The sequence below is a fragment of the Pteropus medius genome, unplaced genomic scaffold, assembly GCF_902729225.1.
Source record: "Pteropus medius unplaced genomic scaffold, Ma_sr-lr_union100, whole genome shotgun sequence".
NCBI lineage: Eukaryota > Metazoa > Chordata > Mammalia > Chiroptera > Pteropodidae > Pteropus > Pteropus medius.
Window position 1 is genome coordinate 35837531 of NW_024349800.1, and position 27409 is coordinate 35864939.

The 27409-nt window shown below is 34.1% G+C and overlaps 2 protein-coding genes across 7 annotated transcripts in view; one reads left to right on the forward strand and one right to left on the reverse strand.

Annotated features, from left to right (window-relative positions):
- On the reverse strand, window positions 1-7543 carry CRIPT (CXXC repeat containing interactor of PDZ3 domain). The gene is made up of 5 exons (XM_039887254.1): window positions 7408-7543; window positions 5336-5401; window positions 4550-4604; window positions 1216-1319; window positions 1-901 (listed from the first exon to the last, which is right to left on the reverse strand). Exons 1-5 carry the CDS (start codon window positions 7421-7423, stop codon window positions 837-839), a joined length of 306 nt encoding a protein of 101 aa, XP_039743188.1. The 5' UTR covers window positions 7424-7543; the 3' UTR covers window positions 1-836.
- Window positions 7374-27409, forward strand: part of PIGF (phosphatidylinositol glycan anchor biosynthesis class F) — a 27370-nt gene continuing 7334 nt past the window's right edge. The window contains exons 1-6 of one of the 6 annotated variants that reach the window (XM_039887245.1): window positions 7745-7759; window positions 8297-8413; window positions 9481-9729; window positions 10366-10457; window positions 11721-11837; window positions 23213-23321. In XM_039887245.1, the coding sequence (XP_039743179.1) occupies window positions 8309-8413; window positions 9481-9729; window positions 10366-10457; window positions 11721-11837; window positions 23213-23321 (672 nt within the window). In that variant the 5' untranslated portion in view covers window positions 7745-7759; window positions 8297-8308. Of the gene's footprint in view, window positions 7760-8296; window positions 8414-9480; window positions 9731-10365; window positions 10458-11720; window positions 11838-23212; window positions 23322-27409 lie in introns of those variants that run through there. The other 5 variants (XM_039887248.1, XM_039887247.1, XM_039887249.1 and 2 more) reach the window with 5 other exon arrangements.

The window sequence follows — 27409 nt, forward strand, 5'->3', positions numbered from 1 at the left end:
TTTGTTTTGTTCTATTTTATTTTTTTTTGGGGGGGGAGGGTAGGGGGGAGAAAGGAGGTAAAAGAAGTTTGGTTTCTGCTTCAAAGAGCTTTCCCAAAGTGTGGTGATTTGTTTCCATTACACATGGATAAACACTGTTCTCCTTTCATGATGGTGTGAACTCAAAGTAACGGAACATGTCTTTTCCTGAAATCCAGTGTTGTGTTTATTTGGACATATATGTGGTGTCCCTTGTGTCCTTGTTCTCATATAAAAGGTATTAACACTTTGGCTTCGAGAACAAATTTTCAAAAACCATAAATACAACTTGTGTTTGATTTGGGTCTTGGTTAATTACTAAGGAACCATTCAACAATAATGGTCTCAGATATTTAAATACCTTGTGAAGCTGCAATTAATTAAGGAACTGCTGACCTTAAGAATTATGCAACCAACAAGGGAATAAAGGAAGAATTATGTCTGGATGCCAAGTTCTGAGCAAATATCAATAATCTCCTTCTCATTTTTGCAATATGTATAAATAAAGTAGAGAAAGAATAAGAATTATATGAATAATGTTAAATAAAAAGTGCATACAGAACTGAGAAAATATTCTTTTTTGTTAAATTTGCCACATCAATAAGATGCTCCTAAGGAAAATAACATGAAGCAGGAAAGTAGTTACTGTTGTTATTCAGAACTTCTTGATAGTAAAAGAATGAATATCAGTCAACTTTCCTGGTTTAAACTTAATTGTCTTAAAACGTTATTTTGTAACTTGAACATCTATAATATGCCATGAGAATTTAAAGCAGAAAGCAAAATCATACAGAAAGCCAGAAACTTCATCAATACATCTAGACAGACGTTTGCTTGTAGTTTTTGGTATCCAAAACCTTTTTTCCACACATTGCACAGATGCCTAAAACAAAAGAAAACATGTGAACAATCAAATTATAATACCAACTAATAATACCAATCAAATATCTAATACCAACTGACAGTTTGGTTAATTAAAGTCAATCCTGAAGCAAAAAAAAACATAATTTAACAGTCTCAGAAAAGAGAAAAAGGAAATATACACTTTTAATGATGAACAAGTTCTATTTTGCCTTAGAAAAAAAGAGCTTTTGACTACAATAGGATTTATGAAAGGCTACTCCTTTTTCTATATTATTCAAATTGGTACCAAATGAAACAGGTTTGATATGAATAGAAAAATGGTATTAAACTTACCCTTTTTGTAGGCACAGCCCTGGCAATAATGAGAACCTGGTTGGTGCACAGAACTTTTACAAATTCTGCAAGTGGAGAACTTATTCTTTCCATATGGATCAAATCTAGAGGGGTTTTTTTAAAAAAAATAAAGTGTATAATACAATAGCAACACTCTTAAAAACCTCACTTATGCAACAAATGAGATTAATTCATGTTTTTCATTCTTTCTATCAAACTCTACAATTGATAGGCATAGCACTCTTCCAGCTGGCTACTCTCTAAAATGCCTACGCACTTCTACCTCTTCCACGTAAGTTGTATGCTTATAAAGAGTGAGCTGTCCTTAATCGCAAACCTTTTACATCAGCTTTATTTGTCACTCTATTTGTGTAATATAATTAAGAAAACTGATGAAATATCAGTGCGAAAAGAATGACCGATTCTATTAAAAACTAAGTAAATGCTTTAGGATGACTAGGTAAGTGTGAATCATTAAAACTGCCATTGATTTAGGTATGGGTAAGATGACTGTTAAAAATTGGGAAAAAATCATAAGCGGGAAGATTTGGTACTTTGCATCTGTCAGTTCATGTTGTATTTTAAAGATATTGGAAATATATATTCTGGTTATGATTTATGTGAAGGGAATGATGTAGAATTCATATACAAAAGGCTTTGTCTCAATAGGAAGTGACTGACGAATCCACGTACATATACGTGCTTTAAAATAAGCTGTAAGGTTTTTTTAATGATTGCCTAATTTAACTGACATCTTCAATTAATTTATCCAATTTCTTTGGATAAAAGGGTTCCTACTAAATAAAAATGCTGCCTTATAGTGAATGAAGTGCAAAATAACTTTAGAGGAAATACTTTCTCCAATAACTTTCTAACAATACTCATATACTGAATAGCAACAGTTTCTTCTCTTGGAGTACAGTAAAACAGCTCATTTTCAAAGGTTAATCTTTCCAAACCCAAGAGAATGTCACTTTACTCCCCGGAAGAGGACAGGTGCATTCTTCTTTACAATAAGCTCAGTTTGTTTGGACCTGTATGTCTGAAGGTTACCTTCTCTTAAAACCATATTTTATCATTCTAAGATGTACATTTAAAATCTCTGAAGATATTAAACAATTAATTGGCAGAGATTTTTCTTTCTTAAAGTAATGATGTATCTTATAAATGATGGTATCTTAGATTCAATGCAATACAGTAGTCAGTTTCCAAAGTGAACTATTTAGAGAACCCAAAAGTAATAGCTCCTTTTTAAAAATATCAGAATAAGTTTGGGAGCATAAAGAAACTAGAAGAACCTAAAATTGTACAACCTGTAAAAATAACAACTTAGTCAATAATAACTGAATGGTCTTAGAAGACATCAATAAGCCAGTCAACAATAACAATACATAGTATGATGCTGCTCGTCACTTAAAAGATGAAGTCTATTGTGCTGTTTTATGTGCCAAGTACTATATATAGTAAAAGTTTTATTTTTATTTCTAATCCTTTGAATGAAGTCATGAAACAGGTATTTATTTATTCAGCAAATATATACTGAGTGCCTACTATGTGTCTATTCCTGATCTAAATACCAAAGATGAACTTGACAAAGCCTTTGCCCTCATCAAGCTGACATTCTAGTGAGAGATGATAGACACTAAGTAATGAAACAAATATACTTTTCAGAGAGTAATAGGTGTTGTAGAGAAAATTCAAACAGGATATTGTGGCAGACATGAGGCAAAGGAGGGAAGACATATTAAAGCTGATTAGGGACCCTCTCTGAGGAAGTGACATTTCCACTGAGACCAAAGTAACAAGGAGCCAGGTATGTAAGATCTGCGGGGTAAGCTCTAGAAAGAGGGAAAAGCAAGCACAAACCTCTTCCAATGGGCTTGGCATAGCTGATGTGGGAGTTGGTACAAAAGAAGTCAGGGAGGTGGGAGAGACCAGATCATGGAGGACCTTGTAAGAATATAGTTGGGGGCTTGGATTTTATTCAATGTAAAACAACAAAAACAACAACAAAACAAATGAAGGATTTTCAGCAAAAGAGTTACATGCCATTTAAAGGACTACTCTGGTTACTATAAGACTTAACCATAGGGAACTAGAGGGGAAACAGGGAGATAGAAAGTTACTAAAGTGTCTGAGTAAGAAATAACTGTGGTTTGGAATATGGTAATAGCAGCGAGACACACAGAAGCAAATGGATTCAGGTTATATTTTGGTGGTAGAGCCATCTGCTGGGAGGTGTGGGAAGTGAAAGTGAGGAGGGAACCAGTTAGGAATTCTAGCTTTTAAGCTTACACAACTGGACTGGACAGTGGTGCAAAGACAAGAATACTGAAGGAAAGAGGTTGCCTGTTAGACATCCAATTGAATAAGTCAAGTAGGCAGCTGCAGATATGTCTGGAGCTCAGAGAAGTCAGCACTGGGGAATACATATTTGGGAGTCATTAACATACAGTTTAAACTTAAAGCCATTGGACTAAAGTCACTGGAGGAGAAATTATAAATTTATAAAAGTCTAGGATTAAGGCAAGAGGCACTTGACTGAGAAGGAATAGTCAGTGAGTGTCGTGTATCAGAGCCAAAAGACTAAAGGGTTGCAAAAAAAAAAAAAGGTTGTCAAAAAGTTAAGTGAGGTAAGAATAGAGAAGTGGCCATCAGTTTTAGAGGTCATGTATGATCTTGATAAGAGCAGTTCCAGGGGTGTGGTGGGGATGAAAGCCTGACTGGAGAGGCTGAAGGAGAGAATGGAACCTAAGGACATTGAGAAAGTATTTAGATTAGGTTTTTGAAAACTTTTGCTAAAGGGAAACAAGAAAATGGGGCAGCAGGTGGAAGAGTTCATGGGATTTTTTAGACTGAATATAATAAATCATGGTGTCAAGAATTGTTTTTAAGGTGGGAGACATTTTTACTCCCATTCTCAGATGAAAAAGTAAAATTCAAGAAAGTTAATAAACTGGTTTAACTTGTGTAATCTCACAGAGCTAGACAGTGACAGAGTCTAAATTAAAATATTAACTGACTCCAGAACTTACACTCTTTCCACATTTCCCTGTTGCCTCTGATTTGCAGGATAATTAAGAACTAGAAAAAAAAAGTCATATTTCTGGTGAAATTATAAAGTAGCACTAATATCTTCACATACTGATACAGTGAGGAGGAACAGGTTGAAACCAGCAGGTTGTAACAGATAGCTTCGTTTTGTATGCTAGGAACTACCTAACTCTATGTTTTATCACAATAGAATGATGTACACCAAATTCACTTCAGTACTCTTAATATTAAAGAGTGGTAATTTTATATATCATTGCTTTATAGATGCTCTTAAACCTACCTCGCTTTTTTTGAGGTCAAAGCTTTATTTTCATTCAGCTTTCTTCCACCACTTTCTATATTGAAATATACATGTATTTCAGTGAGTTAATTCCACACATTTCACATATATACATATAACAATTAACAATTAGTTTAAAGTTCATTTTTTTGACATCCTACCAATAGACTAGACTTTATCAAAATTTTCAAAAATCTTCACTTAATAGCCAGGGTCTTAAAACAGTACTTAAAACATTTATTAAGAAAAAAATAAAAATGTGGATAAAACACAATCATTTATTTCTCAGACTCAAAGTAGGACTTCAGAAATGAGTCTACATTTAATTTTTGTACTGTAAAATCTAGATGCCACTACTTTGGTGCCATAGACCTTGAATACAGTGAAAGTATTTCTTTTTCTTCCCCTTGACAACATTTTCACTGTATTTAATGATTAGGAAGGTGAAAACATTTAAATGATTTGCATAAGAATGAAAAAATCAGATGAGGAGGGAATAAAATACCAACTGTAATTAAGCTGAATCAAATCAATTACTATGATATACTCACTGAAAATTATTTTAATTATTAGGCCATCTCCTGCCTATCAAAATAGGAACTCTGAGATGTAACTGAGAAGACTAAATAGAATAAAATATTAAATTGTTGTGGGATCCAGTGTTCTTTAATGTTTAATAGATAAAATACATTGTACACATATTTCAATTTACAAACAATGTAAAAGCTAAACCATTATTCACAGGAAGTATCTGATTCAACTTCTGTGTTCTAAAAGGAAAAATACCTGTGGTATTCCTTGCACCGTCTTTCCATGTATCTGGAGTGATAACAGTACCAAGTTTCTTTTCACCTGTTATAACGAGATAGTAAAAGTAAAGGGAATTAGTATTTATCATCTAATAAATTCACCACATTGTGCCTACAGTTAACAATGGTATCAAGTCATATTATAGTAAGAGCCTATTAATGCTGGAGTCAAGGCTAGTGAACTGAGACTTAAGATATTAACTGTGAGCAATGGATGACTGACTCTTAGTAAAATCTGTAGTATAATAGTATGGCTTATAATAAGCTTCCTCTGTACATGTATACTTTAAACAAATCAGATAAAGAAAGCTGATAAATATATTCATGGCATAAAAATTTACTGAGCATCTATAAACCATTTATACCAGGCATAAACCATTGTACAAAATACAGAGGGAAAAAAAAAAACGAGTTAGATAAAGTTCTAAATTTTAAGGAGCTTGCTGATTTCTCTAACAGAAGTCCTTAACTTGAATTTCACAGGTGCATCTTGGGAGATAATGTGAAATATATGAAATTACACACAAACCTTTTGTAGATCCCTTTTTTTATAGACCCTGGTAAGAGTCTACAGCTTTCAACAGATCTTCAAAGAGTTCAAAACCAAAAAAGAGTTACAAACCATACAACCAAAACATAAGCTAGAAAATAAAAAGTATAATAATTAGGATCTAAAATAAATTGAGAGCTAACATACTAGGACAAATTTCATGAAGAAAGAAATAATCTCAGTTATGGAAATCCAGGAAAGCTTTGTGGGAAAGGCAGTAAAAAGCATATGAGACAATGGGACTGTGAAAAAAGAAGAGGAAAGAGGATGAAGACAAACTAGGAAAAGGACACATCCTGAAGAATGGCATGGAGAGCTCAGGGTACATATGGCATGCAACATAGTTTGGTTTGGCCAAAGTGTGAAGATGATAAGGGTTAGTGAGAATGAAGTTGGAAAGATAAACTGAGGTCTCATTGTGTAGGGTGGTTATGAATGCCAGGCTCCAAATATAGAAACCTAAAATTACTCTCTGTACACTGAAAATTTATTAAAGTAACTTGTCCGTGGTCATTCTTTTAAGGTCTGCGATTCAAACTCTTGGGGGTCTGTGTGTTCAAACTTTTATCTATACAAGGTATATAAACGAAATGGGTTGTTAATTTGATAGCAATCAAGATAAGAGGGCTTGAAACTTTATCACAGGAGAGCCAGATATGTCTAGCCTGAGAAAAAATACTTGGGAATATGACAGCTGTTTTTAAACATATAAACAGTTTATGAGGTCAAAAAAAAATAAGATATCTCCTAGAAATCTCAAGGTTTGGCATTAGAATCACTGGACGGCAACTATAGGGAGGAAAGACTTTTCTAAAAGCCAGTGAAATCTACGTAGATTGATTTGAAGGTGGTGAGAATCTCCTGCCACCGTGCCTCAATACTGTAGGTATTCGTGAAAAAAGGCTTAACTCATTGGATGAGATACTGACTTGTTAGATAAAATACGGTTAGATACGGTTGTTAGATAAAATATGGGATGCCCAATTAAATTTAAATTTCCGATTAACAACGAATACTTCTTCTGGAATGTCTCAAAGCACTTACAGTACTAAGCAGCAGCAAAAAGACCAAGTCTCAAATACTGTATGGGATATACTATACTAAAAATTATTCGTTGTTTACTTGAAATTCAAATTTAACTGGGCGTTGGTATTTTTATTTGCTTAAACCTGGCAAATGTAGACTGATTTTTAAGATCCATTCTAATCGTGAGGGTCTGTGAGGTGAGGGGTCCAGTCAAGAAGCTGTATGGGATGAGATCCGGGGTTGTGGGGAAGCAACACAAGTAAAGAGGTGCAAAGACTGAGATCATGCCAAACGCAAAACATAGGGCTACACAGCCGTTGGGGAGAGGCAGGAATGGTCAAAGGGTAGGCGGACAGGGGCTAGAACCAGAGACCTGCGGCCGAAGGTAAAACAAAGAAAGGGAATAGTTTCCGGGGAACTCCAGTGAGGTTCTCTTACCCTCCCTCTCCCGCAGATGCGGCCCCTTAACTCACATTTTTCGCACACCATCCTCCCCAGACGCTTCCCTACGCCCAGAAGCGGCGGCGCCTTGAAAACATTAATACTAAGCCAGGGAAAGATTCCCCTTCCGGGTTACAAAAATCCACTTCCGGCCCCTCCGCGTTCCGCCCCGCCTATTCTACACCTGGAAAGCCGAAAGAAGAATAAACATGAGCGGGAAGGCGGGGCTACTTCCTTTGCCCGCCCCTCCGCTGCTGCGGTTGGCTGTGCAGCCTTGGGTGTCCGCCCCACAGGCGTGCGCCTGCGCGAGGATCTGGGCGGCGCGGAGCACCTGATGGTGGGAGGTAATAGCTCCCTCTTCCCTTCCGCGGGCGGGAGAACTAGGTAAGCTCAGCTGAATGCTCCGGCACGCGGGCCTCTCGAGGGGTGCAAGCAACCTCCGCCAGGTGCCCAAATGGCTGCGAGCCTCTGTGCTCCTGGACCCTGCGCCCGCCCGAGCGCCACCCTTCTGGCGTGACCCAGGGGCTATCCTGATGGACCGACCCTCTGACTTTCTGTGTCTATCTCCTTTTTTCCTGGTCTTCGCGCCTGTACTTTTTGACTTCGCCTCTGCCCGGCCGAGGCCTGGGCAGAATTCCGAGCGACCCTCTGGGGCTCGGGTAAAGATCCCACAATTCCGGCGAAATCTCCGGAGCCGTTCAGAACGGCCTTCTCCCGCCACAGTGTCTGCGGACCTGGCCAGGTCAAACCGCAGACGCCAGGGCGGTGCCTCTCCCCTCCTCCCACCCACCCCAGGGAACGCACTGGTTTCTCAGGAGGGGCACTTGACCCATTCTCCTTTGTCTCTTTGTTGCCTCGTTCATTGGTTCATTCATTCAGTCAGCAAACATTTGAGTTTGGGTACTGCTCACTAAGTTACAGCCGAATCTGCTTATGTCAGTTGGGATTCTGAGAGTGGCCCAGAAAAAAACTTCGAAGGGATGTCGAGGCAATGTATTGCGGATCCCCTCCCTGCCTCTCAATCAGCTGATAGGACCTGTGAGAAACTTTTCCTTCTCCCTTCTTCCCATTCATTCTCTTCTCGACCCCTAGTGTGTATATATTTATATCAGAGACTAGGTTTGAAATTGCTTTAGCACTTTCGAGCTTGGTCGTGTCCCGTAACCTGTTTTAGCCTGTTTTCTTATAAGTAAAATATTTGCCTTTTAAATTCAGAGTGTGGATTAAATGAGAGCTGTTAGGATATGGCCTGGACTTGCCGTTTTGCACAACATCAGTGCCCCCGTGTGTGTGTAGAAATATATATATATTCTGGAATAGTCACTACAGGTTAACATGTGGACTATTATTTTAAATTAATAGGGTCTTTATTTAACAGTCAGTTATATGTATATATAAGTTCTCTGTTAGGTCATTTATAAATAAATAAATTACATATAAAAATGTGTTTTATATACAGAGAGAAAGTAAATTTTTTTCTCTCCTTCCATTTATACTCTACTTTTAATTGGAATCTGTTACCTGTAACAAAAATTGTCATTTTGATATTTCTGGAGTACTGGGATACCTTAGTTTAGTATAATATTCTTTGAACTCTCTCGATTACGCTGGCCACCTTTTGAATATTCGAGTGTACATTGGTGTCACTTGGCATTTGCTAGGAGATATGAACTACTGTGATGTCAGACAAGGGTCTATAATGGTAAAAATACCAACGATTTAGCCAAAGTGTATTCATGGGGTTTCTAGAATGCATAGGTTATATTTCCAACAGGGCTAGGTCATTAATCCATGCAGTTTTTTCACCTCTGATTTTGGCAAAAAAAAAAAAAAAAAAAATCGCTTAATTGGTCCTAGTACATGACCCTTTTGCAGAAACCAGTCACAGATATTTAAGAAATTAGAAAATTCATCATTTTTCGGCTCTGAGAGCTGTCTACCATATTAGTCTACGTGTGTATTTACACATACATCTTCCTATATTCTGAAACTAATACATTATTGCCTATAGAAAATTGTCATTTGTTCATGACTTATTTGTAGATGTTGAAGCATTTAGGACAACGGAAAAAGTCATTATTGCATATGCTCTTGTTTTTCATTAGATAGCTACTCAAGAAAACACCATGAAAGATACCGATATCAAGAGACTACTGTATACCCATCTTTTATGCATATTCTCAATTATTCTAAGTATCTTCATTCCATCCTTTTTTTTGGAGAACTTCTCAATATTGGAAACACACTTGACGTGGTTGTGCATCTGTTCTGTTTTTGTAACTGCCGTTAATCTAGTATTATATTTAGTAGTGAAACCAAATGCATCCTCTAAAAGAAGTTCGTTATCATACAAGGTAAGGCTTATTTCTTGATAACTGATATTAAATATAGGTAGTGTTTCTTTTAATGGAAATATAAAGCATTAAGCAAGAACTCATTGGGTTATTTACTAGTGACTAGGGAGAACCTGATTTTTTTTTTTAAATTAGTAGCCCGTTGCTTGCTAGAAGACTGCCCACAGTGTTTGATAGATCCTTGCCATATATTAATTATTGAATTAGGAGGCTTTCGGTGAATAATATAACAAATATTTCATGTCTCATCACATAAGAGCCGTGTTTGTGTTTTCTTGTATTCTAGCTGACTGTTACTGGTAAATATTTTCATAAATCCTGATTAACAACATAGCTCAATACATGTCATAGAAACAGAAATGCTTTTTGACTTTAGTGCTGGTTGGGTGGGTGGAATATGGGGGGTGATACTTGCCTGGTAGCCTTTTTTACAAAGCTGTTTTGAGGGCTGTACATTTGACTGTGCCCAGGATATGTAATCTGACTTTAGGATACCCAAGTCCAAAGAACATTCAACTGTTTCACACATGGGAATAAGTTATGTTTATAGATAAAATGGAAGCAATTGCTATCCTTTAGGCATTCTCTTGAGTCTTTAAATTATTCATTTCTTTAAATTATTCATTTCTTTTTTAGGTAACCAGATTTTTGAAATGCTGTATCTACTTTCTTATGTCTTGTTTCTTCTTTCATGTAATTTTTGTTCTATATGGAGCACCATTAATAGAGTAAGTCTGAAATTTCTACCTTACGGCAATTATATTTTAAAACACATGTTTACTAAACAAAGGGCTATTACCGTTGGTGATAAGAGAAAAACTGGTGTGTTTGATCAATGGATTATGGAGAGATACTGACATCATTTCCCTTCTTTACCAGTGTTATTCTCTTATAAAACAGTGGAATAACTAAATTCATCAAATGTTCCTATTACCTAGCCTTCTGTTACCAAATCGCATTTGGGGAGGAGGTGGGTGAGAAATTCTACTTAACCAATAAATGTTATGTCCCTCAAAACCTTTAAGGGAACTTACTATAGTGATAACGGATAAGTTAGTTATAATTAGCATATCAGTTCCTAGTAAATGTGATTCTGAAGTACTTAAAGAGTTTGTTTTCTTGAGAAAAATCAAGATTCCTGTATTTAAGTATGTAATAAGTTAATGTTTATAGTTTAAAGGTAGAATTTAACTCAACACTTGTTCAAAACTGACCAATTTTAAATTAATGAAAATTAAATTTATGAATATTTCTTATAATGTTCATTAGAGTTTGGGAAACTTTAGCAGTGATTAATGATCGTGGTGAAATGAGTGATATTTTTTATATGTATACACAATATAGCTATGTATACAGTTTATATATAGTTATACATAGTTATGTATATCCACATGTGTATGTATATATATACACACTAAATTAACAGGTAATTCTGTTTTAGAGAAAGGAGCACAGAACCTTTGTAATGGTAAATGGATATTTCTATCTAACCCATTTTAGAGTAGAATGAAAGTCTAGAGCAATGTCTTGAAGTGTGATTCTAAAACCAGCAGCATCGGCATTTTATCAAAATGCAAATTCTCAAGCCTGGGTCAGAAACTCAAGAGGTGGGGTCTCCCAATCTTTAGTTTATCCAGCTTTCTAAGTGGCTCTGGTATAAGCTGAAGTTGAACCACTGATTGTAGAGAAAGTTCCAGAGACTAGTAATGAAGAAAGTTAATTATCTAGAAATGGGGCAGTTCTTACAATGGACAGGATGAGCATAGGATATTTAACATTTCTGAACTTTATCATTAGAGCCAGATATTTGCTAGATTTTTTTGATAGCTTGCATTTTTTTGTAGTCATTTTGGTAAGACTCGTTGCTTTTCACAGTAAAGTATAAGAAAATGTTTTTATATTAAATCTACTGATGTCACAAAAATTATGTATGTGTGTATACGTGCTCCTTTAATAAATACTTTATAAAAAATTAATGTTTTTTTTTCTAGGTTGGTGTTGGAAACATTTTTATTTGCTGTTATTTTGTCTACTTTTACTACTGTACCTTGTTTGTGTTTGTTAGGGCCAAACATCAAAGCATGGCTAAGAGTTTTCAGTAGAAATGGGTAAGTCTTAATGTTATATATTGATGTTTAAAATGTTTTAAAAATTAATGTATTTTTCTATTCATGGCAGCTTGCTGATTGTTCCATGAGTGTTTCCCAGCACTGTATAGTTCTCGGAGATGCCTTAGGGCCCACTGCAATTGGGAACTGGGGATAGGGAAGGGGCGGTATGCACTTGAGGGAGACCCAAGCAGGCAAAACTATAGGCTTCTCCCTCTACTTTAGCGAAATCAGCTCTGCATTTTTTTCTGTATAGCAGAATTCCACTTAGCCTTTGGTTCATAAAAAGGTTTCTGCTACCAAAGGAAAGCTTTGAAAACCACTCCTCAGGGATAATTGTCACCTCGATAAAATTGCTACAGAAACTTCATACCCTTTAGCTATCACTTCCTGTCCCCTCTCTCCTAGCACTAAGCAACCCTAATCTACTTATTGTCTCTATAGATTTACCCATTCTGAACTTTTCGTTAAAATGGAATAATATATTATCTTCTGCAGTTGGCTTCTTTCACTTAGCATAGTGTTTTCAAAGTTCATCTATGTTGTAGCATGTATCTGTACTTCATTCACTTTATGGCTGAATAACTCCTTTGTGTGGATATATACTACATTTTGTTTATCAATTGATAGACATCTGGGTTGTTTCCACTGTTGTGATTATGACTAAGCCACTATAAACATTAATGTACAGGTTTTTGTATGGACATATGTTTTTATTTCTCTTGAATATATGCCTAGAAGTGTAATTGCTAGGTCATATGTTAACTTCATATTTAATCATTTGAGGAAGTGTAAAACCGTTTTCCAAAGTGGCTGCACCATTTACATTTCCACAGCGGTGTATGAGGGCTCCAGTCCTCTTACATTCTCGCCAACAGTTGTTTATCTGACTTTCTGATTATCACCATCCTAGTGGGTATGAAATGTTATCTCATTGTAGTTTCTATTTGCATTTCCCTACTGTCTAAGGATGTCAAGTATCTTTTCATGTGCCTATTGGCCATTGTATATTTTTCTTGGGGAAATCTTTTCAGATCCTTTGCTCTTTTTTAATTGGGTTATTTGTCTTCTGAGGCTTGCAGAATAAATCTGTTGTCATCTTGTTTTAGACCTATCACCACTTCCCAGAAGGATTTATAACAAAAGTAAAACCAAAAATTATAGGAAGGGGAATACCATTTTCTAGCTAGCAGATTGACAAAGATCCATAAGTTTGATAATACACAGTGTTAAGGATTTGGGAGGGGATGTAAGCACCAATGGGACTATAAATTGGTTTAAACTCTATGAAGGGCAATTTGGTAATATCTATAAAAATTACAAATACCCATCTTTGACACAGCAATTTCACTTCTAGGATTTTATTGTAGATATATTTGCACACCTACAAAATGTTGAATATATATGATTACTCATTGCAGTTTTGAAAGTAACCTAAATGTCCTTTATTAAGGGATGAATTAAATTAAATTCAGTCCACATCATGGAATACTACCAACTGTAAAGAAATGTAACCAACTATTTACTGATATGGTGTTAAGTAGAAAAAAGCAAGGTAAAAACATGTATAGGATACTACCATTTACGCAAAAAGTTACCATAAGAGGTATACCTGTATATCTTTGGAAGGATACACAAGAAACTGATAAAACATAGGTTGTTCTCGGGGGAGGAGATCTGAAAAATTAGAAGACAAGGTAAGGAGACTTTCCACTGACTACCCTTTGGTATCTTTTGAAATTTAAACCATATTACTGTATTACCTATTCGAAATGAAAATTTTAATGAGTTAGATTTGCCAATACTTGTTACTTTTGGGTTATTGAAAGTGAGGCCTGTATCAGGAAGCTGTTAGATTTCTCTGATGCCACCTAAGCTTCAGTAGACTGCAAAAATAGCCTTTTAAATTTTCTAACATATAACCAGATAACATCTCAGCTGGAGAATTATGGTTTAAAATAATCAATTTGTAATACAAAACATTTTCTTTAACATAACATGGGGTATGGCATGAAATAGTAATATACAAAAATACTTTAGTAACTTTTAAAGTATTGTCAGTATGTTATAGCATTTAATTCTCACAACAGTCTGGTGAGATACTCCTATTTTTACCATTTGCTGGATGAAGATACTGGAAAGCTTAAGGTTAAGTGATTTGCCCAAGCTCTGTAGCCAGTAAGAGGTGGAGTTGGGACTTGAAGCCAGATCATCTGATGGTATAGAAGTTTTTAGAGAAGACTCCACTAACTGAGGGTTAAAAAACAAGTACCTGCCCTGCCTTTACTATTTAGTGGCCGGTGATCTTAGACAAGCTGTTTAACTTCACAGATCCTCATATGTGATATGGTTAGAATAATACTAATCTGTGCTTTGCAGGATTATTGTCAGAACTGGGTGAAATGGTGAGTAAAGTCAAATAGTAAGTGCTCAAGAAATGTTTGTCAAATGGATTAACAAATGTCAGAGAGCATTTTTATATTTCATACTTCTAACCTGTCTTAGTACCTCTTCCTGGTTCAGGTAACAGATTAAAGAGTGCAGGGCATAGGCAACCACGGAGGAGAAACAGTTTTTTCAGTTTATTTAATGTAAAATTAGTTTTAACTTTTTCATGAGAGGGAAAGTCTTCATGTCTCACCATACATTAGTGATAGTTCAGTTTCTTCCCTAGCACTTTTATCATACTTAAAAGAATTTAGTATAAAAAGCTTGTTACTATTTGAATGAGTTAGGAAGTAATTAATTTTATAGATTATTTGTGTGATGTGAGCGTTGGCCTTCTAAAATTTCACTGTTATGCAAAAATATTTTAAAAATTCAAAGCTCTGGTGATTCTGCAGTGCAAATGTGAAATACTCACAAAAAACAATTACCTCTGTGTTATTTTGAAAGTCGTCCTATTATACAGTTAACATTATTTATATTGAGTCACAACTTTAATTTCAAAGAATTCTATTTAAGGAGGTTATTCAAAACATACTTTCTTTTTATCCTGTTTTATTGTATAAAGCATGGTAGAGTTTTTGTTTTGTTTGTGTAAAGCTGGCCCTTTTAGTATTGTCAAAATATGATAATTCACATGTTCGGTATAATCAGATAATTTAGATGAGCAGGCCAGTTTTAAGCTGGGTTGACATCTTAGTATTGAATCAAATAAATGTTTTATACTATTTTTAAGTGAAGTAGTATTACATCCTAATTTTAATGTATTTGCATATTTAAATTGAGTCAGTGATAGTCACGAAGACTGAGAAACACAAAAGCTTCAATCATGAGAACTGTATAGGAGTAAAAACCCTTGAGATATCAAGATCAATACATAATTAAATGACACTTTTAACAAGACTTTTCCTTAAAGTAAATGTAAAATTTTTTAAAAGAATGTTATTTTATAGGAAATTAAAGATCGAAAAGTCATTGGTCTCTTAAAAAATTCTGCCAACTTCTTTTTGGTACGGTTATTACTGAATGAATATACTCAATTTGTACTAGTTTAGTTTAATTTGTTACCTTTTTATTATAATTATTGATTATTTTCATTTGTAGACTTTCTTATAAAGGAAAGTAATAATCTGAATATCTTAAACCTATATTTCTCATTGAAGTTTGCTTTTTGACTTATTGGTTTTTGGGGGTTGTTATTTGAATGTTTAAGTCAGAATCTGATCACTTTTGGTGAAATGAAAAAATAATTTCTGAATAGTTTCCTAAATCTCTGGCTATCTTGCCAAAGTAAAGACAGTAAGCCCAACATGTTAGCCCTCTTTTTGTCATCTTTGTATTGAAATGAATTTTATATTAGAAAAACTACTGTGGACACTAAGAGTGAAAAGATATGAATGACTAAAAAAGTATACATATAAAAAATAAGTAATTTAGCCTTAATGTGGGCACAAAAATTTAGTGGCTAAGAAGCACTGGTTTTAATATTCACTCAGTGGCTAGGGGGAACATTTATATAAGAATTCTGTAAAATATCTTTAGCCACTAGGAGGAGTTGTGTGGTGTTTCTTTTGGATGAAAAGATGAACAGTTAAAAAGATCTACTCCATCTAAACAAGCAGTTTTTTAAGTTTGTTCAAAGAACAGTGAGCCTTTATTCTGTTCTCAGCCTTATTGACTATATGTATATAATACAAAAAAAAAATTAGCCGAAAATTAAAGAATTTAGATGGCTTTATTAGGGAAACTAATGTGAATAAACCAATGTCAGTACTGCTATAAATTATTTCATAGAAAGGAATTTGATTTTTACATTATTACAAACGACTATATTGTGAAAATTTAAATAATAGAAAAATACAGAAAATTAAAGATTCTAGTAATCCTACCAAAGAAGCAACCATTACTAACAGATTTTGTATATTCTAATTATGTCTATGCATATAACATGTAATTTTTAAAAAAATGATTATACTAGACAGTGCTTTATAAACTTACTTTTTTTCACTTATTAAGAACATCTTTAATTGTATACGTGTATACATTTTCATAGTATCCTTAGTATATCTTTCTTCATCCATAAATAATAGAAAACTTCAGCTTACATTGGTTTGAACAATAAGGAAACTTGATTATCCCATATATTATAACGGGTTGTGTGGTTCTAAATACAGATAATCAGTATGTAGCTGTGCTTCTCACTGATTCTCATTCTTGAGCTGGTAGTGAAATGGCAGCAGCTTCTCTTCTTTGAGTTTTCCTAAACTAATCAATGGCAAAGAGAGTGGAATCACCATGGTTTAATTAGTCTAATCATCAGGGATGAGATGAATATTGGGCAATTAATCATCATTTCAAGTATTCCATGTACCATGAATTATTTAACTAATTTCCTATTGAATATTATCAAATTTTTATGATTATAAGTAATGTTATGAACATCTTTGAACCATTTAACTTTGTATGATTGTGCAAAGGTTTCTGTAGATTAGATTCCTAGAGTAGAAATCCTAGAGTAAAAGAAATTGATAGACACTGCCAAACTAAAGTTCTAATTTGAAGGATACTTACATTCCTGTATACATATCTACCTACGAACAGAGGGCTGGTTTCCCTGAATCCCCATCAAGGCAGTTTACTTTTTATCCATCTTCCAGGGCTGTTGCCTACTGGGCTCTGCCAAGAGGGCAGACTGTACTATATAGTAGCTTCATCTGATTTCTAATGCATAATCCCTGGTCATAACTTTTTTGAAGTTTGATTTGTGGAACCACCATTTATTACATTTCAGCTGAATGTTACTGATCAAACCTCAGAGACAGCTTTTCCCTTTTCTTGTCTCCCTGCCTCCATTCTCTCCTGCCTCATGTTATAGAAAACTGGATAGAAAGCAACATCCAATCCTCAAAATGCAGTTTCAAGACAGGAAAAATTGGAGCCAGTTAAGACGGGATGACAGCTTCAAAGGAAATTCACTCATTGTATCTGAGCGAATAGGTAGTCTGGATACCTTGCCTATGTGAAGTTTGGGCAAGATGAAAAGAAATGGCATGGCTGCTCTAGAAGCACACTAAGAAGAAGAAAAAGGCATGCAGGAGACAATCTAACCTCAAAGACAATACTACCCAGGGAACAAAAACAAACCAAAAAACTTCACATAGTTTACCATGGTAAAATGTTATTAAGAATATAAATTCAATAAAATAAGAGCTCAAAGATGATACAGTGAAACAAAATGAGATAGAGAAGGAGATTCCAAATTAATGAAATAAATTGAGACTTCAAACCACCGATGCAGATCATAAATTAGAAACATAGACAAATTAGAAAATCAAGTTGTAGCATGGAAGAAATTTAGCTAATCAAAGTGAATGAAGGGTAGGGAATTGGGAAGAATAAAGCAATTCAAGAAGAGATGACAAATATAGAGAACAAACAAAGATCAACTTAAGATGAGTTAGTGCCCTTAAAATACACATAAAAAAAATTCAAAGATATGATAGAAGATATTTTCCCAAAATGAATTATTCAGTTTGTATATTAAGTGGGCTTACTATATCAAAGAAATAATTGAATTAAGGTTATAGGACATAAATACTATAAAAAATAATATAAGCAATAGAAGTTATACAGTGGGGGAAAGGAAAATGGAGAAAATATAATTGTACCCCCCAGCTACTTTGGGTATACCCAGATCATGAGCCTATTTGGTACAACTCTTCGGGGAATGAGGATTAAGTGAAATTCTACATAACGAGTCCTCACCTGACGCCTAGTCCTCTTTAACTGCTTGGCCCAGAATACTGACAGCCAGGCTATACCATCTTAGCAGAATATTGAAAAATTTCTGGGGAAAATGGTACAAAAGAAAAACCTACAGCTACTGACATTTGGGGGTTCTCTAAAAGGCAGGGTACAGTGACTCCCTGGTACAGGGAGCCCAGCAGTTGAATTGTGCTACTCCTGCACAGGAACATCCATTCAACTATTTAGTGTTTTACATTTTTGTTTTTTTTTTCTTTAAAAACTGTTGTGATATAACCATACCATAAAACTCACCCATTTAAAGGGTAGTTCAGTGGTTTTTAGTATAGACTGTTTTGTACCATCACCACAATCCAATTCTAGGATATTTCATCACCCCAGAATCTGCTTTTAGCAGTCATCTTCCATTCCTACCCTTCTCTCCCAACTACTTCTTCACTCCCTCTAGCTCAGGCAACCACTAAAATACTTTCTGTTTCTGGACATTTCATGTATAGTGTTTGAAGCAGAGTGAGGAATGAAGAATCACTAGACCTTGAGGAGAAGCTCTAAAATGAAATCTAATGAAAACAAAAAATATTCAGTGGAAACAAAGGTTATATAAAGACCAGAAAATAACTTTAAAAAAGTACATTTTTTACATCTATAAAACATGAACAAGAGGCAATCAAAAAGAGAATTGAGAGAACAAGAAAGCTCTTGAGAATTAAAAATACGATAGAAAAAAATGCAATAGAAGTAGAGACAAAGTTAAAGAGATCCCTTAGTGAAACAAAAAAGCAGAGACAGGAAATGAATTAAAAGTTAAGAAACTCAGGATTAATTCAAAACGATAGTATTCCTAGCAAAAGAGTAAGAAAAACAGAATTCTTAGGGGATCTGGGCAGAAAAAGCAAGAAAATTTCAAGAACCAAAAGACCTGTGATTCTAGACTAAAGGCCCATGTATTTTTAGCATAATGGATGAAAAGACACCCACTCCAAGACACCTAATTGTGAAATTTTAGGTAACCAGGAATTAAGGATCCCAGAGAGGGGATGGGATAGTGGAAGCACCTTACCCTACTGAGAATTAGAAGCCAGAATGGTCTGTACGTCTCAGGCAGGAATCAAAGCAATGGTCAGTGCCTTCAGAATTCTGAGACAAATGATTTCCGATAATTATAGTCAAGTCATTTCAGACTTAAAACATCTCTAAAATTTATTTTCCATATACCCTTTCTCAGGAATCTATTGAAAGAGATGCTTTAACCCTTTCCCTTTTAGAAAAAAAAGTGCAGCTCACTGTCAGTGTTAATTTAACATCACGCGTAGGAATGCTACTCTTCCTAGGATTTGACATTTTCAGTGATTGAGAATTACTATATTTTGTAAATGGAAATACTACAAAAACCAGAATGCTAAAAATAGAATGATGTCATTGTTTCCAAAGACTATCAATATACTAGAGCAATGCGAAAATAATAATAAAAGTGAGATATTTCATGGCAAACTTTAGGGGTGAGGTTAGGACTGTAATCCTCAAGTTATCTTGGGGTATATTTAGCCACATGTCCTGCTAGTGAGTATTCTTGGAGTAAACAAAAAATGGGTTAAGGAAAAGTAATAGGAGGAGGAAGTCTTGGATTCTAGGAAACAAAAGACCGAAAAGCTTTGAGAGACAAAGGGAATTCATTCACAAGAAGATGATAGAGGGAACTCAGGTGACAGACATCAGCTGTGCCTCAGACTTAGAGCACAACCAGTCCACTTTGAAGCAAGTGAGGTCTTCACAAAAGAAAGCACAAGCAAGCATTTAGAGGCGATATTTAGTTTCTGTGGAATATTTGAGGATGGTTTAGTCACAAATACGTAAGCAGATGAAGGGGAAATCGAGGCAGTTCTTAACATCCAAGGAAAATTAAAAATTATATTTACTATAGGAAAGGAAATATAATTATGGTTTACTGTGTGGTTCAGCTGTGATGAATATTTTCATGATTATAATACTGTGCTAGGGATTCAGCTGAGAGGAGGAAATGTTATCACAGAGGGGATGATGAGCCAGAAATCTGTATGTGGGGATGGAAGGTTTGTGGATAAAGAGTGCTAAATCTTTCATTGTAGAAAGCAGAAAGTAACTAAATCTTGAAAAATCCATATGTAATATATGTTCTTTCAAACTGAGATACATAGAAGAAACTGAAGATCTGAAAGTGTCTGCTGCAGGGAGGGATTTTTATTATTAGTCTAATTGTAATCTTTGACTTTAAAGGTTTTTATATATATTATTTTGACAAATGTAAAATTTTAATTTTAAAAAGACAGGCTTTTCTTTTTTCTTTTCCAATTCTGGTGTTTTTATTTTAGAAAACACATTGAAATCAAACAGGTTAGAGTTATTGCTGCTTTGTTCTGTGTATTTCTATCCTCCATTTGAAAAAACACAGTCAAACTATCTCCGTCCATTCTGCGAATGAGATATAAGCAAAAAAGATCACTGATACCTTTAAAAGAACCATTTAGAGTCAAATCTTGGAATTTCAGAGTTTTTCTATTTTTTAAACTAGGTGTTATTTTGTACATTTATTATATGTGAGATCATAAACACTCTTGGACTCATCAAAAAACAAAATAGAGGACAGCCTCGTAGATGTTTGCATTTTTAATAATTATAAGACGGCCACGAGTATGCTGTAACAATAAAAAATGTGAAGACATAGATCTTGCCCCTTAGCCCAAGGAACTTGGAGCTTAGAGGTTGGATAAGGCATGTACATAAATCTTATTGAAACACAGCTCTGGTCCTATCGCTGCCTGGATTTAAAACCTTCAGTGGCTCCTTTAGTTTGACTTTTAAGGTTTTTCTAAAATCCACCCTAAATCTACCACAATGAGGTAACACTTCACGCCCACTAAGATAACTATGATAAATGATAACAAGTGTTGGTGAGGATGTGCAAAAATTGGAACCCTCATACACCGCTGGTGGGAATATAAAATGGCTCAGCTGCTTTGGAAAACAATCTGGTAGTTCCTCAAAAGGCTAAACATGATACCATATGACCCAGCAATTCTACTCCTTAATAGGTCTCCAAGAAAAATGAGAACGTGTCCACACAAAACTTGTACATGAATGTTTATGGTAGCATCATGCATAATAGCCAGAGAGTCAAAACAACTCAAATGTCCACCTACTGATGCATGGAAAAAATAAAATGTATATCCCTACAACAGTATTTGACAATTTAAAAAGACATATTTCTATATGCTACAGAATGGATAAACCTTGAAAACGTGCTCAGTGAAAGAAACCAGTCACAAAAGACCACATATTACATGATTCCATTTATATGAAATGTTCAGATTAGGCAAATTTATAGAGACAAAGTAGATTAGTGGTTGTCTAGGGCTAAGGGGAAGGGGAAATGGGGAGTGACTTATGGGTAAAGAGTTTCATTTTGAGGTGATGGTTACACAATTCTGTAAATATACTAAAAAACATCGGGTTGTGCAACTTAAATGAATGAATTGTATGGCTGGAAAAGGATTTTCTGGGGCAAGTGTTTACTCAATAAAGCTGTATTTTGAAAAATCCTAACTCTAACCTACATTTCCAGTCTTATTTCTCATTCTTCCACTCAGTGTCAACCAGTTTTACTTATGTCCTTTTTACCCGCAGTGCAGCTCTTTCTCTAGTTCTTCAAGACTCATTCTTCCAAATCCAGCTAAGCTTCTTCCCCTAACATAAAATGGAAAGAATAAACTCTTCCCAGCTGAAAGTAAACTGCTCTCAACCTCTACCAGACTTTGTGTCTCTAGGCACATTACATTATGTATTGCAACATAGAGGAGTTACATGTTGACTGAAAGCTAGTCAATATTTGTCAGCCATATATAGTCAAAAATTACTCTAGAAAGTCCTTTAAATTGTCTGAACAGTAGTTCTCTCTTTACATTCAATTCACCAACTTTTTCCAAGCTTAGAACAAATCTCTGCCCTGTTGAGTGCTAGTTGAAGAGGTTGTCTTGGATTTATAGCTGTTACATGAAATAAAAAAAAAAAAAACAATAAAGCCCATCGAATAACACAGATTTACATATATGATGATTGACTCCAACCTTCTTCCAGCCCCAATTTTCAATAGAAATAAGCTTAAAGCTCTTAGCTTGTGTAGGTGAGGGATAGGGAGTAATGAGATAAATGATAGAGGGGTTGGTTTATGAACTGACTTGTCACTTGGTACTTCTTTAATTCAGTAATAATTGACTTATTTCTAATGAAAGAAGTTATCAAAACATTTTCTCCCCTTTTTCCATACTAGCTGAAAGAAACTGCATTTCATAAACTTCATAATAACCCTGTATCTTAAAACAATTGAGTATTTGGACCCCACTTACTGCATTGTGGTGGGGTTTTAGTCTACTTTCAGACTCATGTTCCACACGGCTAATTGGTCACACTCTGAGGAGGCAGACTGAAACCAAAACCTACTAAGAGAGAATGGCAGAATTATGTCTTTCAACTTTTACACTCTAAGATGTGCACTTAATAAATAAGAATGGTAGGTAAAAATCACTGAATCTTTTGAAATATTTTGTTTTCATTTCTCTAATCCTCCACCGAATAAAGAGTTGATTTGTTTAAATGTACCATAAGAAGGACCAGTTGAATAAATGATGCTCCCTCCAGACAATGGAATACTATTATAACTTAAGGAAAACAACAGCAAAATTGGGTTTATAACATGATGCTTTGAGTTTTGTTTTGAAAGATATATACATATATGTGTGCATATGTGCAAATATGCATGTCATTCTAAACCAAAATGTGTATTTGTGTATATATAAAATATTTCTGGAAAGATATGTAATAAGTGGTAATAGCAATTGCTTTTAGGGAAAGGAACCAGCAGTGATAAGGGCAGGAGGAAGACATTCCACTGCAAATGCTCTTCCATATTGTTTGGCTTTTTATTGTGGGCATATATTACCCTTCCAACTGAAAAATATTTATGTCTTCTTACCAATTAATTATTAGTAGTTTATGGTAAGTAATTATGTCAATTTGAGATGCTTATCTTAAAAGAACAGAACATATATGTGTAGTATTAATTTGTGCTTCTTTTTGATTCTCCAGCAGCTAAGATAGGTACCACTAATGATTTACACATTTATATTTTACAGACTTACATCTATTTGGGAGAATAGTCTACAAATCACTACAATTTCTAGTTTCATAGGAACATGGCTTGGAGCCTTTCCTATTCCTCTCGATTGGGAAAGACCGTGGCAGGTTGGTTTCATATACTTAAAGCTACTAAATCAATGTTTGTACAATAATAAAACTAATGAAGCTATAAGGCGAAACTGACGTATACATATAGTTTTGTTGTTAATTAAGTGGGAATGCCAGTTCCCTCTGTCACTGTGATCTAGGTGATTTCTTATTGGGGCCTGTCTCAGTGCCACAGGTATCCACATCAGCCTGGTTCTATATCCAGCATTATTTTTACTACATGTATAGATAAATAAACAAGCTTAGTTTGTGGATATGTACAGTTTTTAAAAAATCAGCTAGAAGTTGCAGGAATTCTTTATTTTTAACTTTGATATTCATTGCCTTTGTGGTTTTAGATTCGTATTTTTGTTAAGTTGATTCATGGCCAGATGGTTGATCTTGACATATTTTTAAAAAACATATAGCAAAATAGGTTTTTAAAAGAGGTCATGTGATATATCAATGCAAGCTCATAAACGTCACAATAGGATATAGCTAATAAGCTACGTAAAGCACTATGAGATAAGTGTTCTTTTTCATTTCACAGTTGAGGAAACTGTTACCAAAAAGATAACTAATATTTCCAAGGTCACTGAGCTAGTAATGCATATATCTGTCTTAATTTTTAATGGCTTAGTATTATACCATTATATAGTTATTCCAAAATTTAATAAATTCACTATTGATCATTTAGGTTATTGCCAACATTTTACCATTATAAACAGTGCTATCATAAACATCTTTGCATCTGTATCTTCACAAATTTTTTCTAATTATTTTCTTAAGATAATTTCCCCCAAATGGAATTGTGGTATTAAAAATAAATATACTTTCTTTTTCTAACATTAACAGAATTTTTTTCTGATTACAAAGACTATACATTTATTAAGAAAACTTAAGCAGTATTAATAATTATAAAAAAGAAAGTAAAAATTATCAAATATCCTACCATCCAGCAGCAACTCCCATTTGCATTTTGATAATTTTTACAACTCTCTCTCCATGTCTATAACTATTTATAATATATATGTTATTTTTAACCTTTTTTTTCAACAATATATTATGGAGCTCATTTCATGTCAGTGAAAATTTACATATATGTAATATTTACAGTTTTCATTATTACATATATGTAATGTTTACAGTTTTCATTATTATTATTAATTATGGTTGTTATACTTAAACATACATTTTTATACATTCGCCCAGTTTTCTCTTTAGCGTAAATTTCTAGGTAATGAATGGCAAGGTTAAATCTTTGATATATATCTCACTTTCCAAAGGCCCTTGAGGGATCTAGATTGTATGTCTTGCACTTAACTGCCTACTTTTAAGTCCGTTCTCTGTGCTTTCTATTAGATGTTGTGTCTTCTCCAGATGGACAAGTTTTTTTACATTAAATAAGTCTGGAGAGTTTGCCATTCCATTTATTGGTTTTTCATCTCTTACATGTTATAAAAAATCCTGGAGGTTTGGAATGTGTGGTATCACTTATAACCCTTCCCAAGGTTTTAGTACTAATAAAGGTTTACTTTAATATTTTCTTGGCCACCTCAGTGATTATTGGGAGATGGGGATTCATTTGTATTCAAGTTACTATCTGATAGAACTTAATTTCATTCAACAGTGTCAGTGATTTCTAAGTTGGGGGGCAATCAAAATCATTGAAAAGTATACATAGGGAACTGTGTTTTAATCTGTAGTAGGTTCATTTCTTTCGACACATGCAATTAAATCTAAATACAAACTATCAATATATAAAATACCATGGACCATCAGCTTTAATGAGTTGGTAAGGTAATGTGTAATTAACATGTCAGTTTGCATATAGATGGAATATTTTAAAATGTAAAAGTTTGCTATCTGACACTCGTTTCAATCTTCTGTTTACAAGGCTATGCAGAAGTAGAAACTGAATTATGGGGAAATATACCTTTGTAAAATCTGGGTTTATGTTTGCTGGAAAATATATATGTTAATTATTTATAATCCGGTTACTCATTTTGGATTGTTCAGGCTTTTAGCTACTGCCTCATTTTTCATCTTCAGTGCTTGTTTACAATAAGAGGTGAGCTGGATCCAAATTGAAGGAATCAGACTTTTAAAATTAATATAAAGCTTCCATTTGAATTAGTGACTTTTTAAAAAGATTTCCTAGCTAGCTAATTTAAATATGTAACAAGTGTTGATTTTCCTTAAAAATGTTTAATTTGACTGGAATATCACCGGTTGTTTAATTATCTTTACTGTTGGGTTGTTTTTAGAATATTCCAAGTTAATGATCCACTTATCACTATAATCTTTTAAAATTATGATACATAGTGTTGGTGGAATGGTAGAATTTAATATCATCTTTTGTTCACATAATAATCACCTGCCCCTCTCCCTTTTAGAAATTATCGACTAGAGAAATGATGAGGTTTCATTTTTTTCTTTCATTTTTTATTTTAAGCAAACAAGAATTTTTGTTTTGTTTTGTTCTTAAGTCTAACTACACAGAATAAGTACTCAGTGTGACCCATGTTGCTGACAGAATCTGCCAGAGAAACAATAAACCAGATAAAATATGGCATTACCTCAAAATGGAAATTTTTCTTGAATGTCTTCATAAGAAGACACTACTGTATATACTATGTCATCTAAAATATGACATATTAAAAAGATTTTAGTTCTCTGTTCCTTATAGCCCAATATAAATTTGATACATTTGTGGTAAAGCAAATTTCTGGATTGCGATCAGATATTATTTGTATTCCAGTAAGAAAAACAAGAGTATCTGGTTAAGCGATTATACCTTCTTTAGAGATATACACAACCCCACAAAAACTTTTACATGTCTTAGTTCAGTTTTCTCTACTTTGAACTCATATCTGACTTTGTATAGCATTCCAGAGGGAAAGCATAAGATTATCATGATGCGAGTTCTGTATTGAGCAATTTCTAGCATATTTATATTTTTAAAATTATTTATTGCTAATGGACTGGAAAAAGGCCTATTGGAAATATGTAATCTCAATGAAAAAAATTTTTTGCTTACTAATATGAATTTAATTTTAATGATGGTGATGAGAGGTACTAGGCATCTTTAGAGTTAAAGGAAGCCTTCCCTTTGTAGGAGGCAGCAAGATTTGATTAAAGAGAACGTGGTATAGTGGCTACTGCTACATTGTTGGTCATCTTTTGTTTTCTTAAAAAAATATTTGAAAATCATCTTGCTTCTCTTCCCTTCCTTAATTATTTGCCTTTTTTAGCAAGAAAATAAATATCTGAATTGCCCATGACCCAAACAGCCTTCTTCACTCCCAGAGAAATCTTAAAGTTACTAACAGAATATTTCAACTGAAGAAAACCTTTGTACATTATAATTTGATGCTTTATCTGCTGTAACTAATAGCTAATCAGTAAGTTTTAAGTTCTTAACTGTGTACAAAGCATATGTAAGTACAACAGATACTTAACTACAACACAACTGGAATTTATTTGATAACAATTTTGATTCAAATTTTGATTTAGATTGATTCAGATTCAATATGCTCTAAATATTTTGTAGATACGAGCTTTTCATCTGGAAAAGTCTTAATTTTTTCCTTTATCAAAAATGGGCTGGTATTTCATTTCATATTAAAAAAAAACTAATGAGAAATTAAGAAATGTTCTTTATTCTGAGCAAAAGAAATTTGCCATGAAGTTTTAAACTCACATGTTTCATTAATAGGTAGACAGATAATACCAAGATTAAAAACTCAGGCATCAGATTACTGGGTTCAGATCCTGACTCTGCCACATGCTAATGAGGATTAAAAAATATAATCCTAAAGTACTTAGTTCAGAACCTGACAGATAGTTACTACTTAATTAACATTACAGGCATTCGTGACCTATAAAAAGAGTAGTTTAATGACTGTTTTTAGCACTACAAAAAAAATATGTGTTCCATTATTTGAGTTCCCAAAATGTTAGAGAATGTGTTGTCTTAGTTTATTTTATTGTTTTCTTCATTCTTCCCAGCAGTCCTTCAGTTGGTAGATTGTTAATTCATCTTTTTGGTTTTTTTTGGTATTTAGGTTTTTAGGGTATTTGGATTTCACATAATTTTTCATCCT

What these genes read in the sequence shown, in the direction of transcription:
- CRIPT (XM_039887254.1), bottom strand. An exon ending in CGGTGCAAGGAATACCACAG is followed by an intron (nt 4,605 to 5,335) that starts GTATTTTTCCTT and finishes ATTTCAATATAG; the next exon opens with AAAGTGGTGGAAGAAAGCTG. An exon ending in GGGCTGTGCCTACAAAAAGG is followed by an intron (nt 902 to 1,215) that starts GTAAGTTTAATA and finishes CTTTTGTTTTAG; the next exon opens with GCATCTGTGCAATGTGTGGA.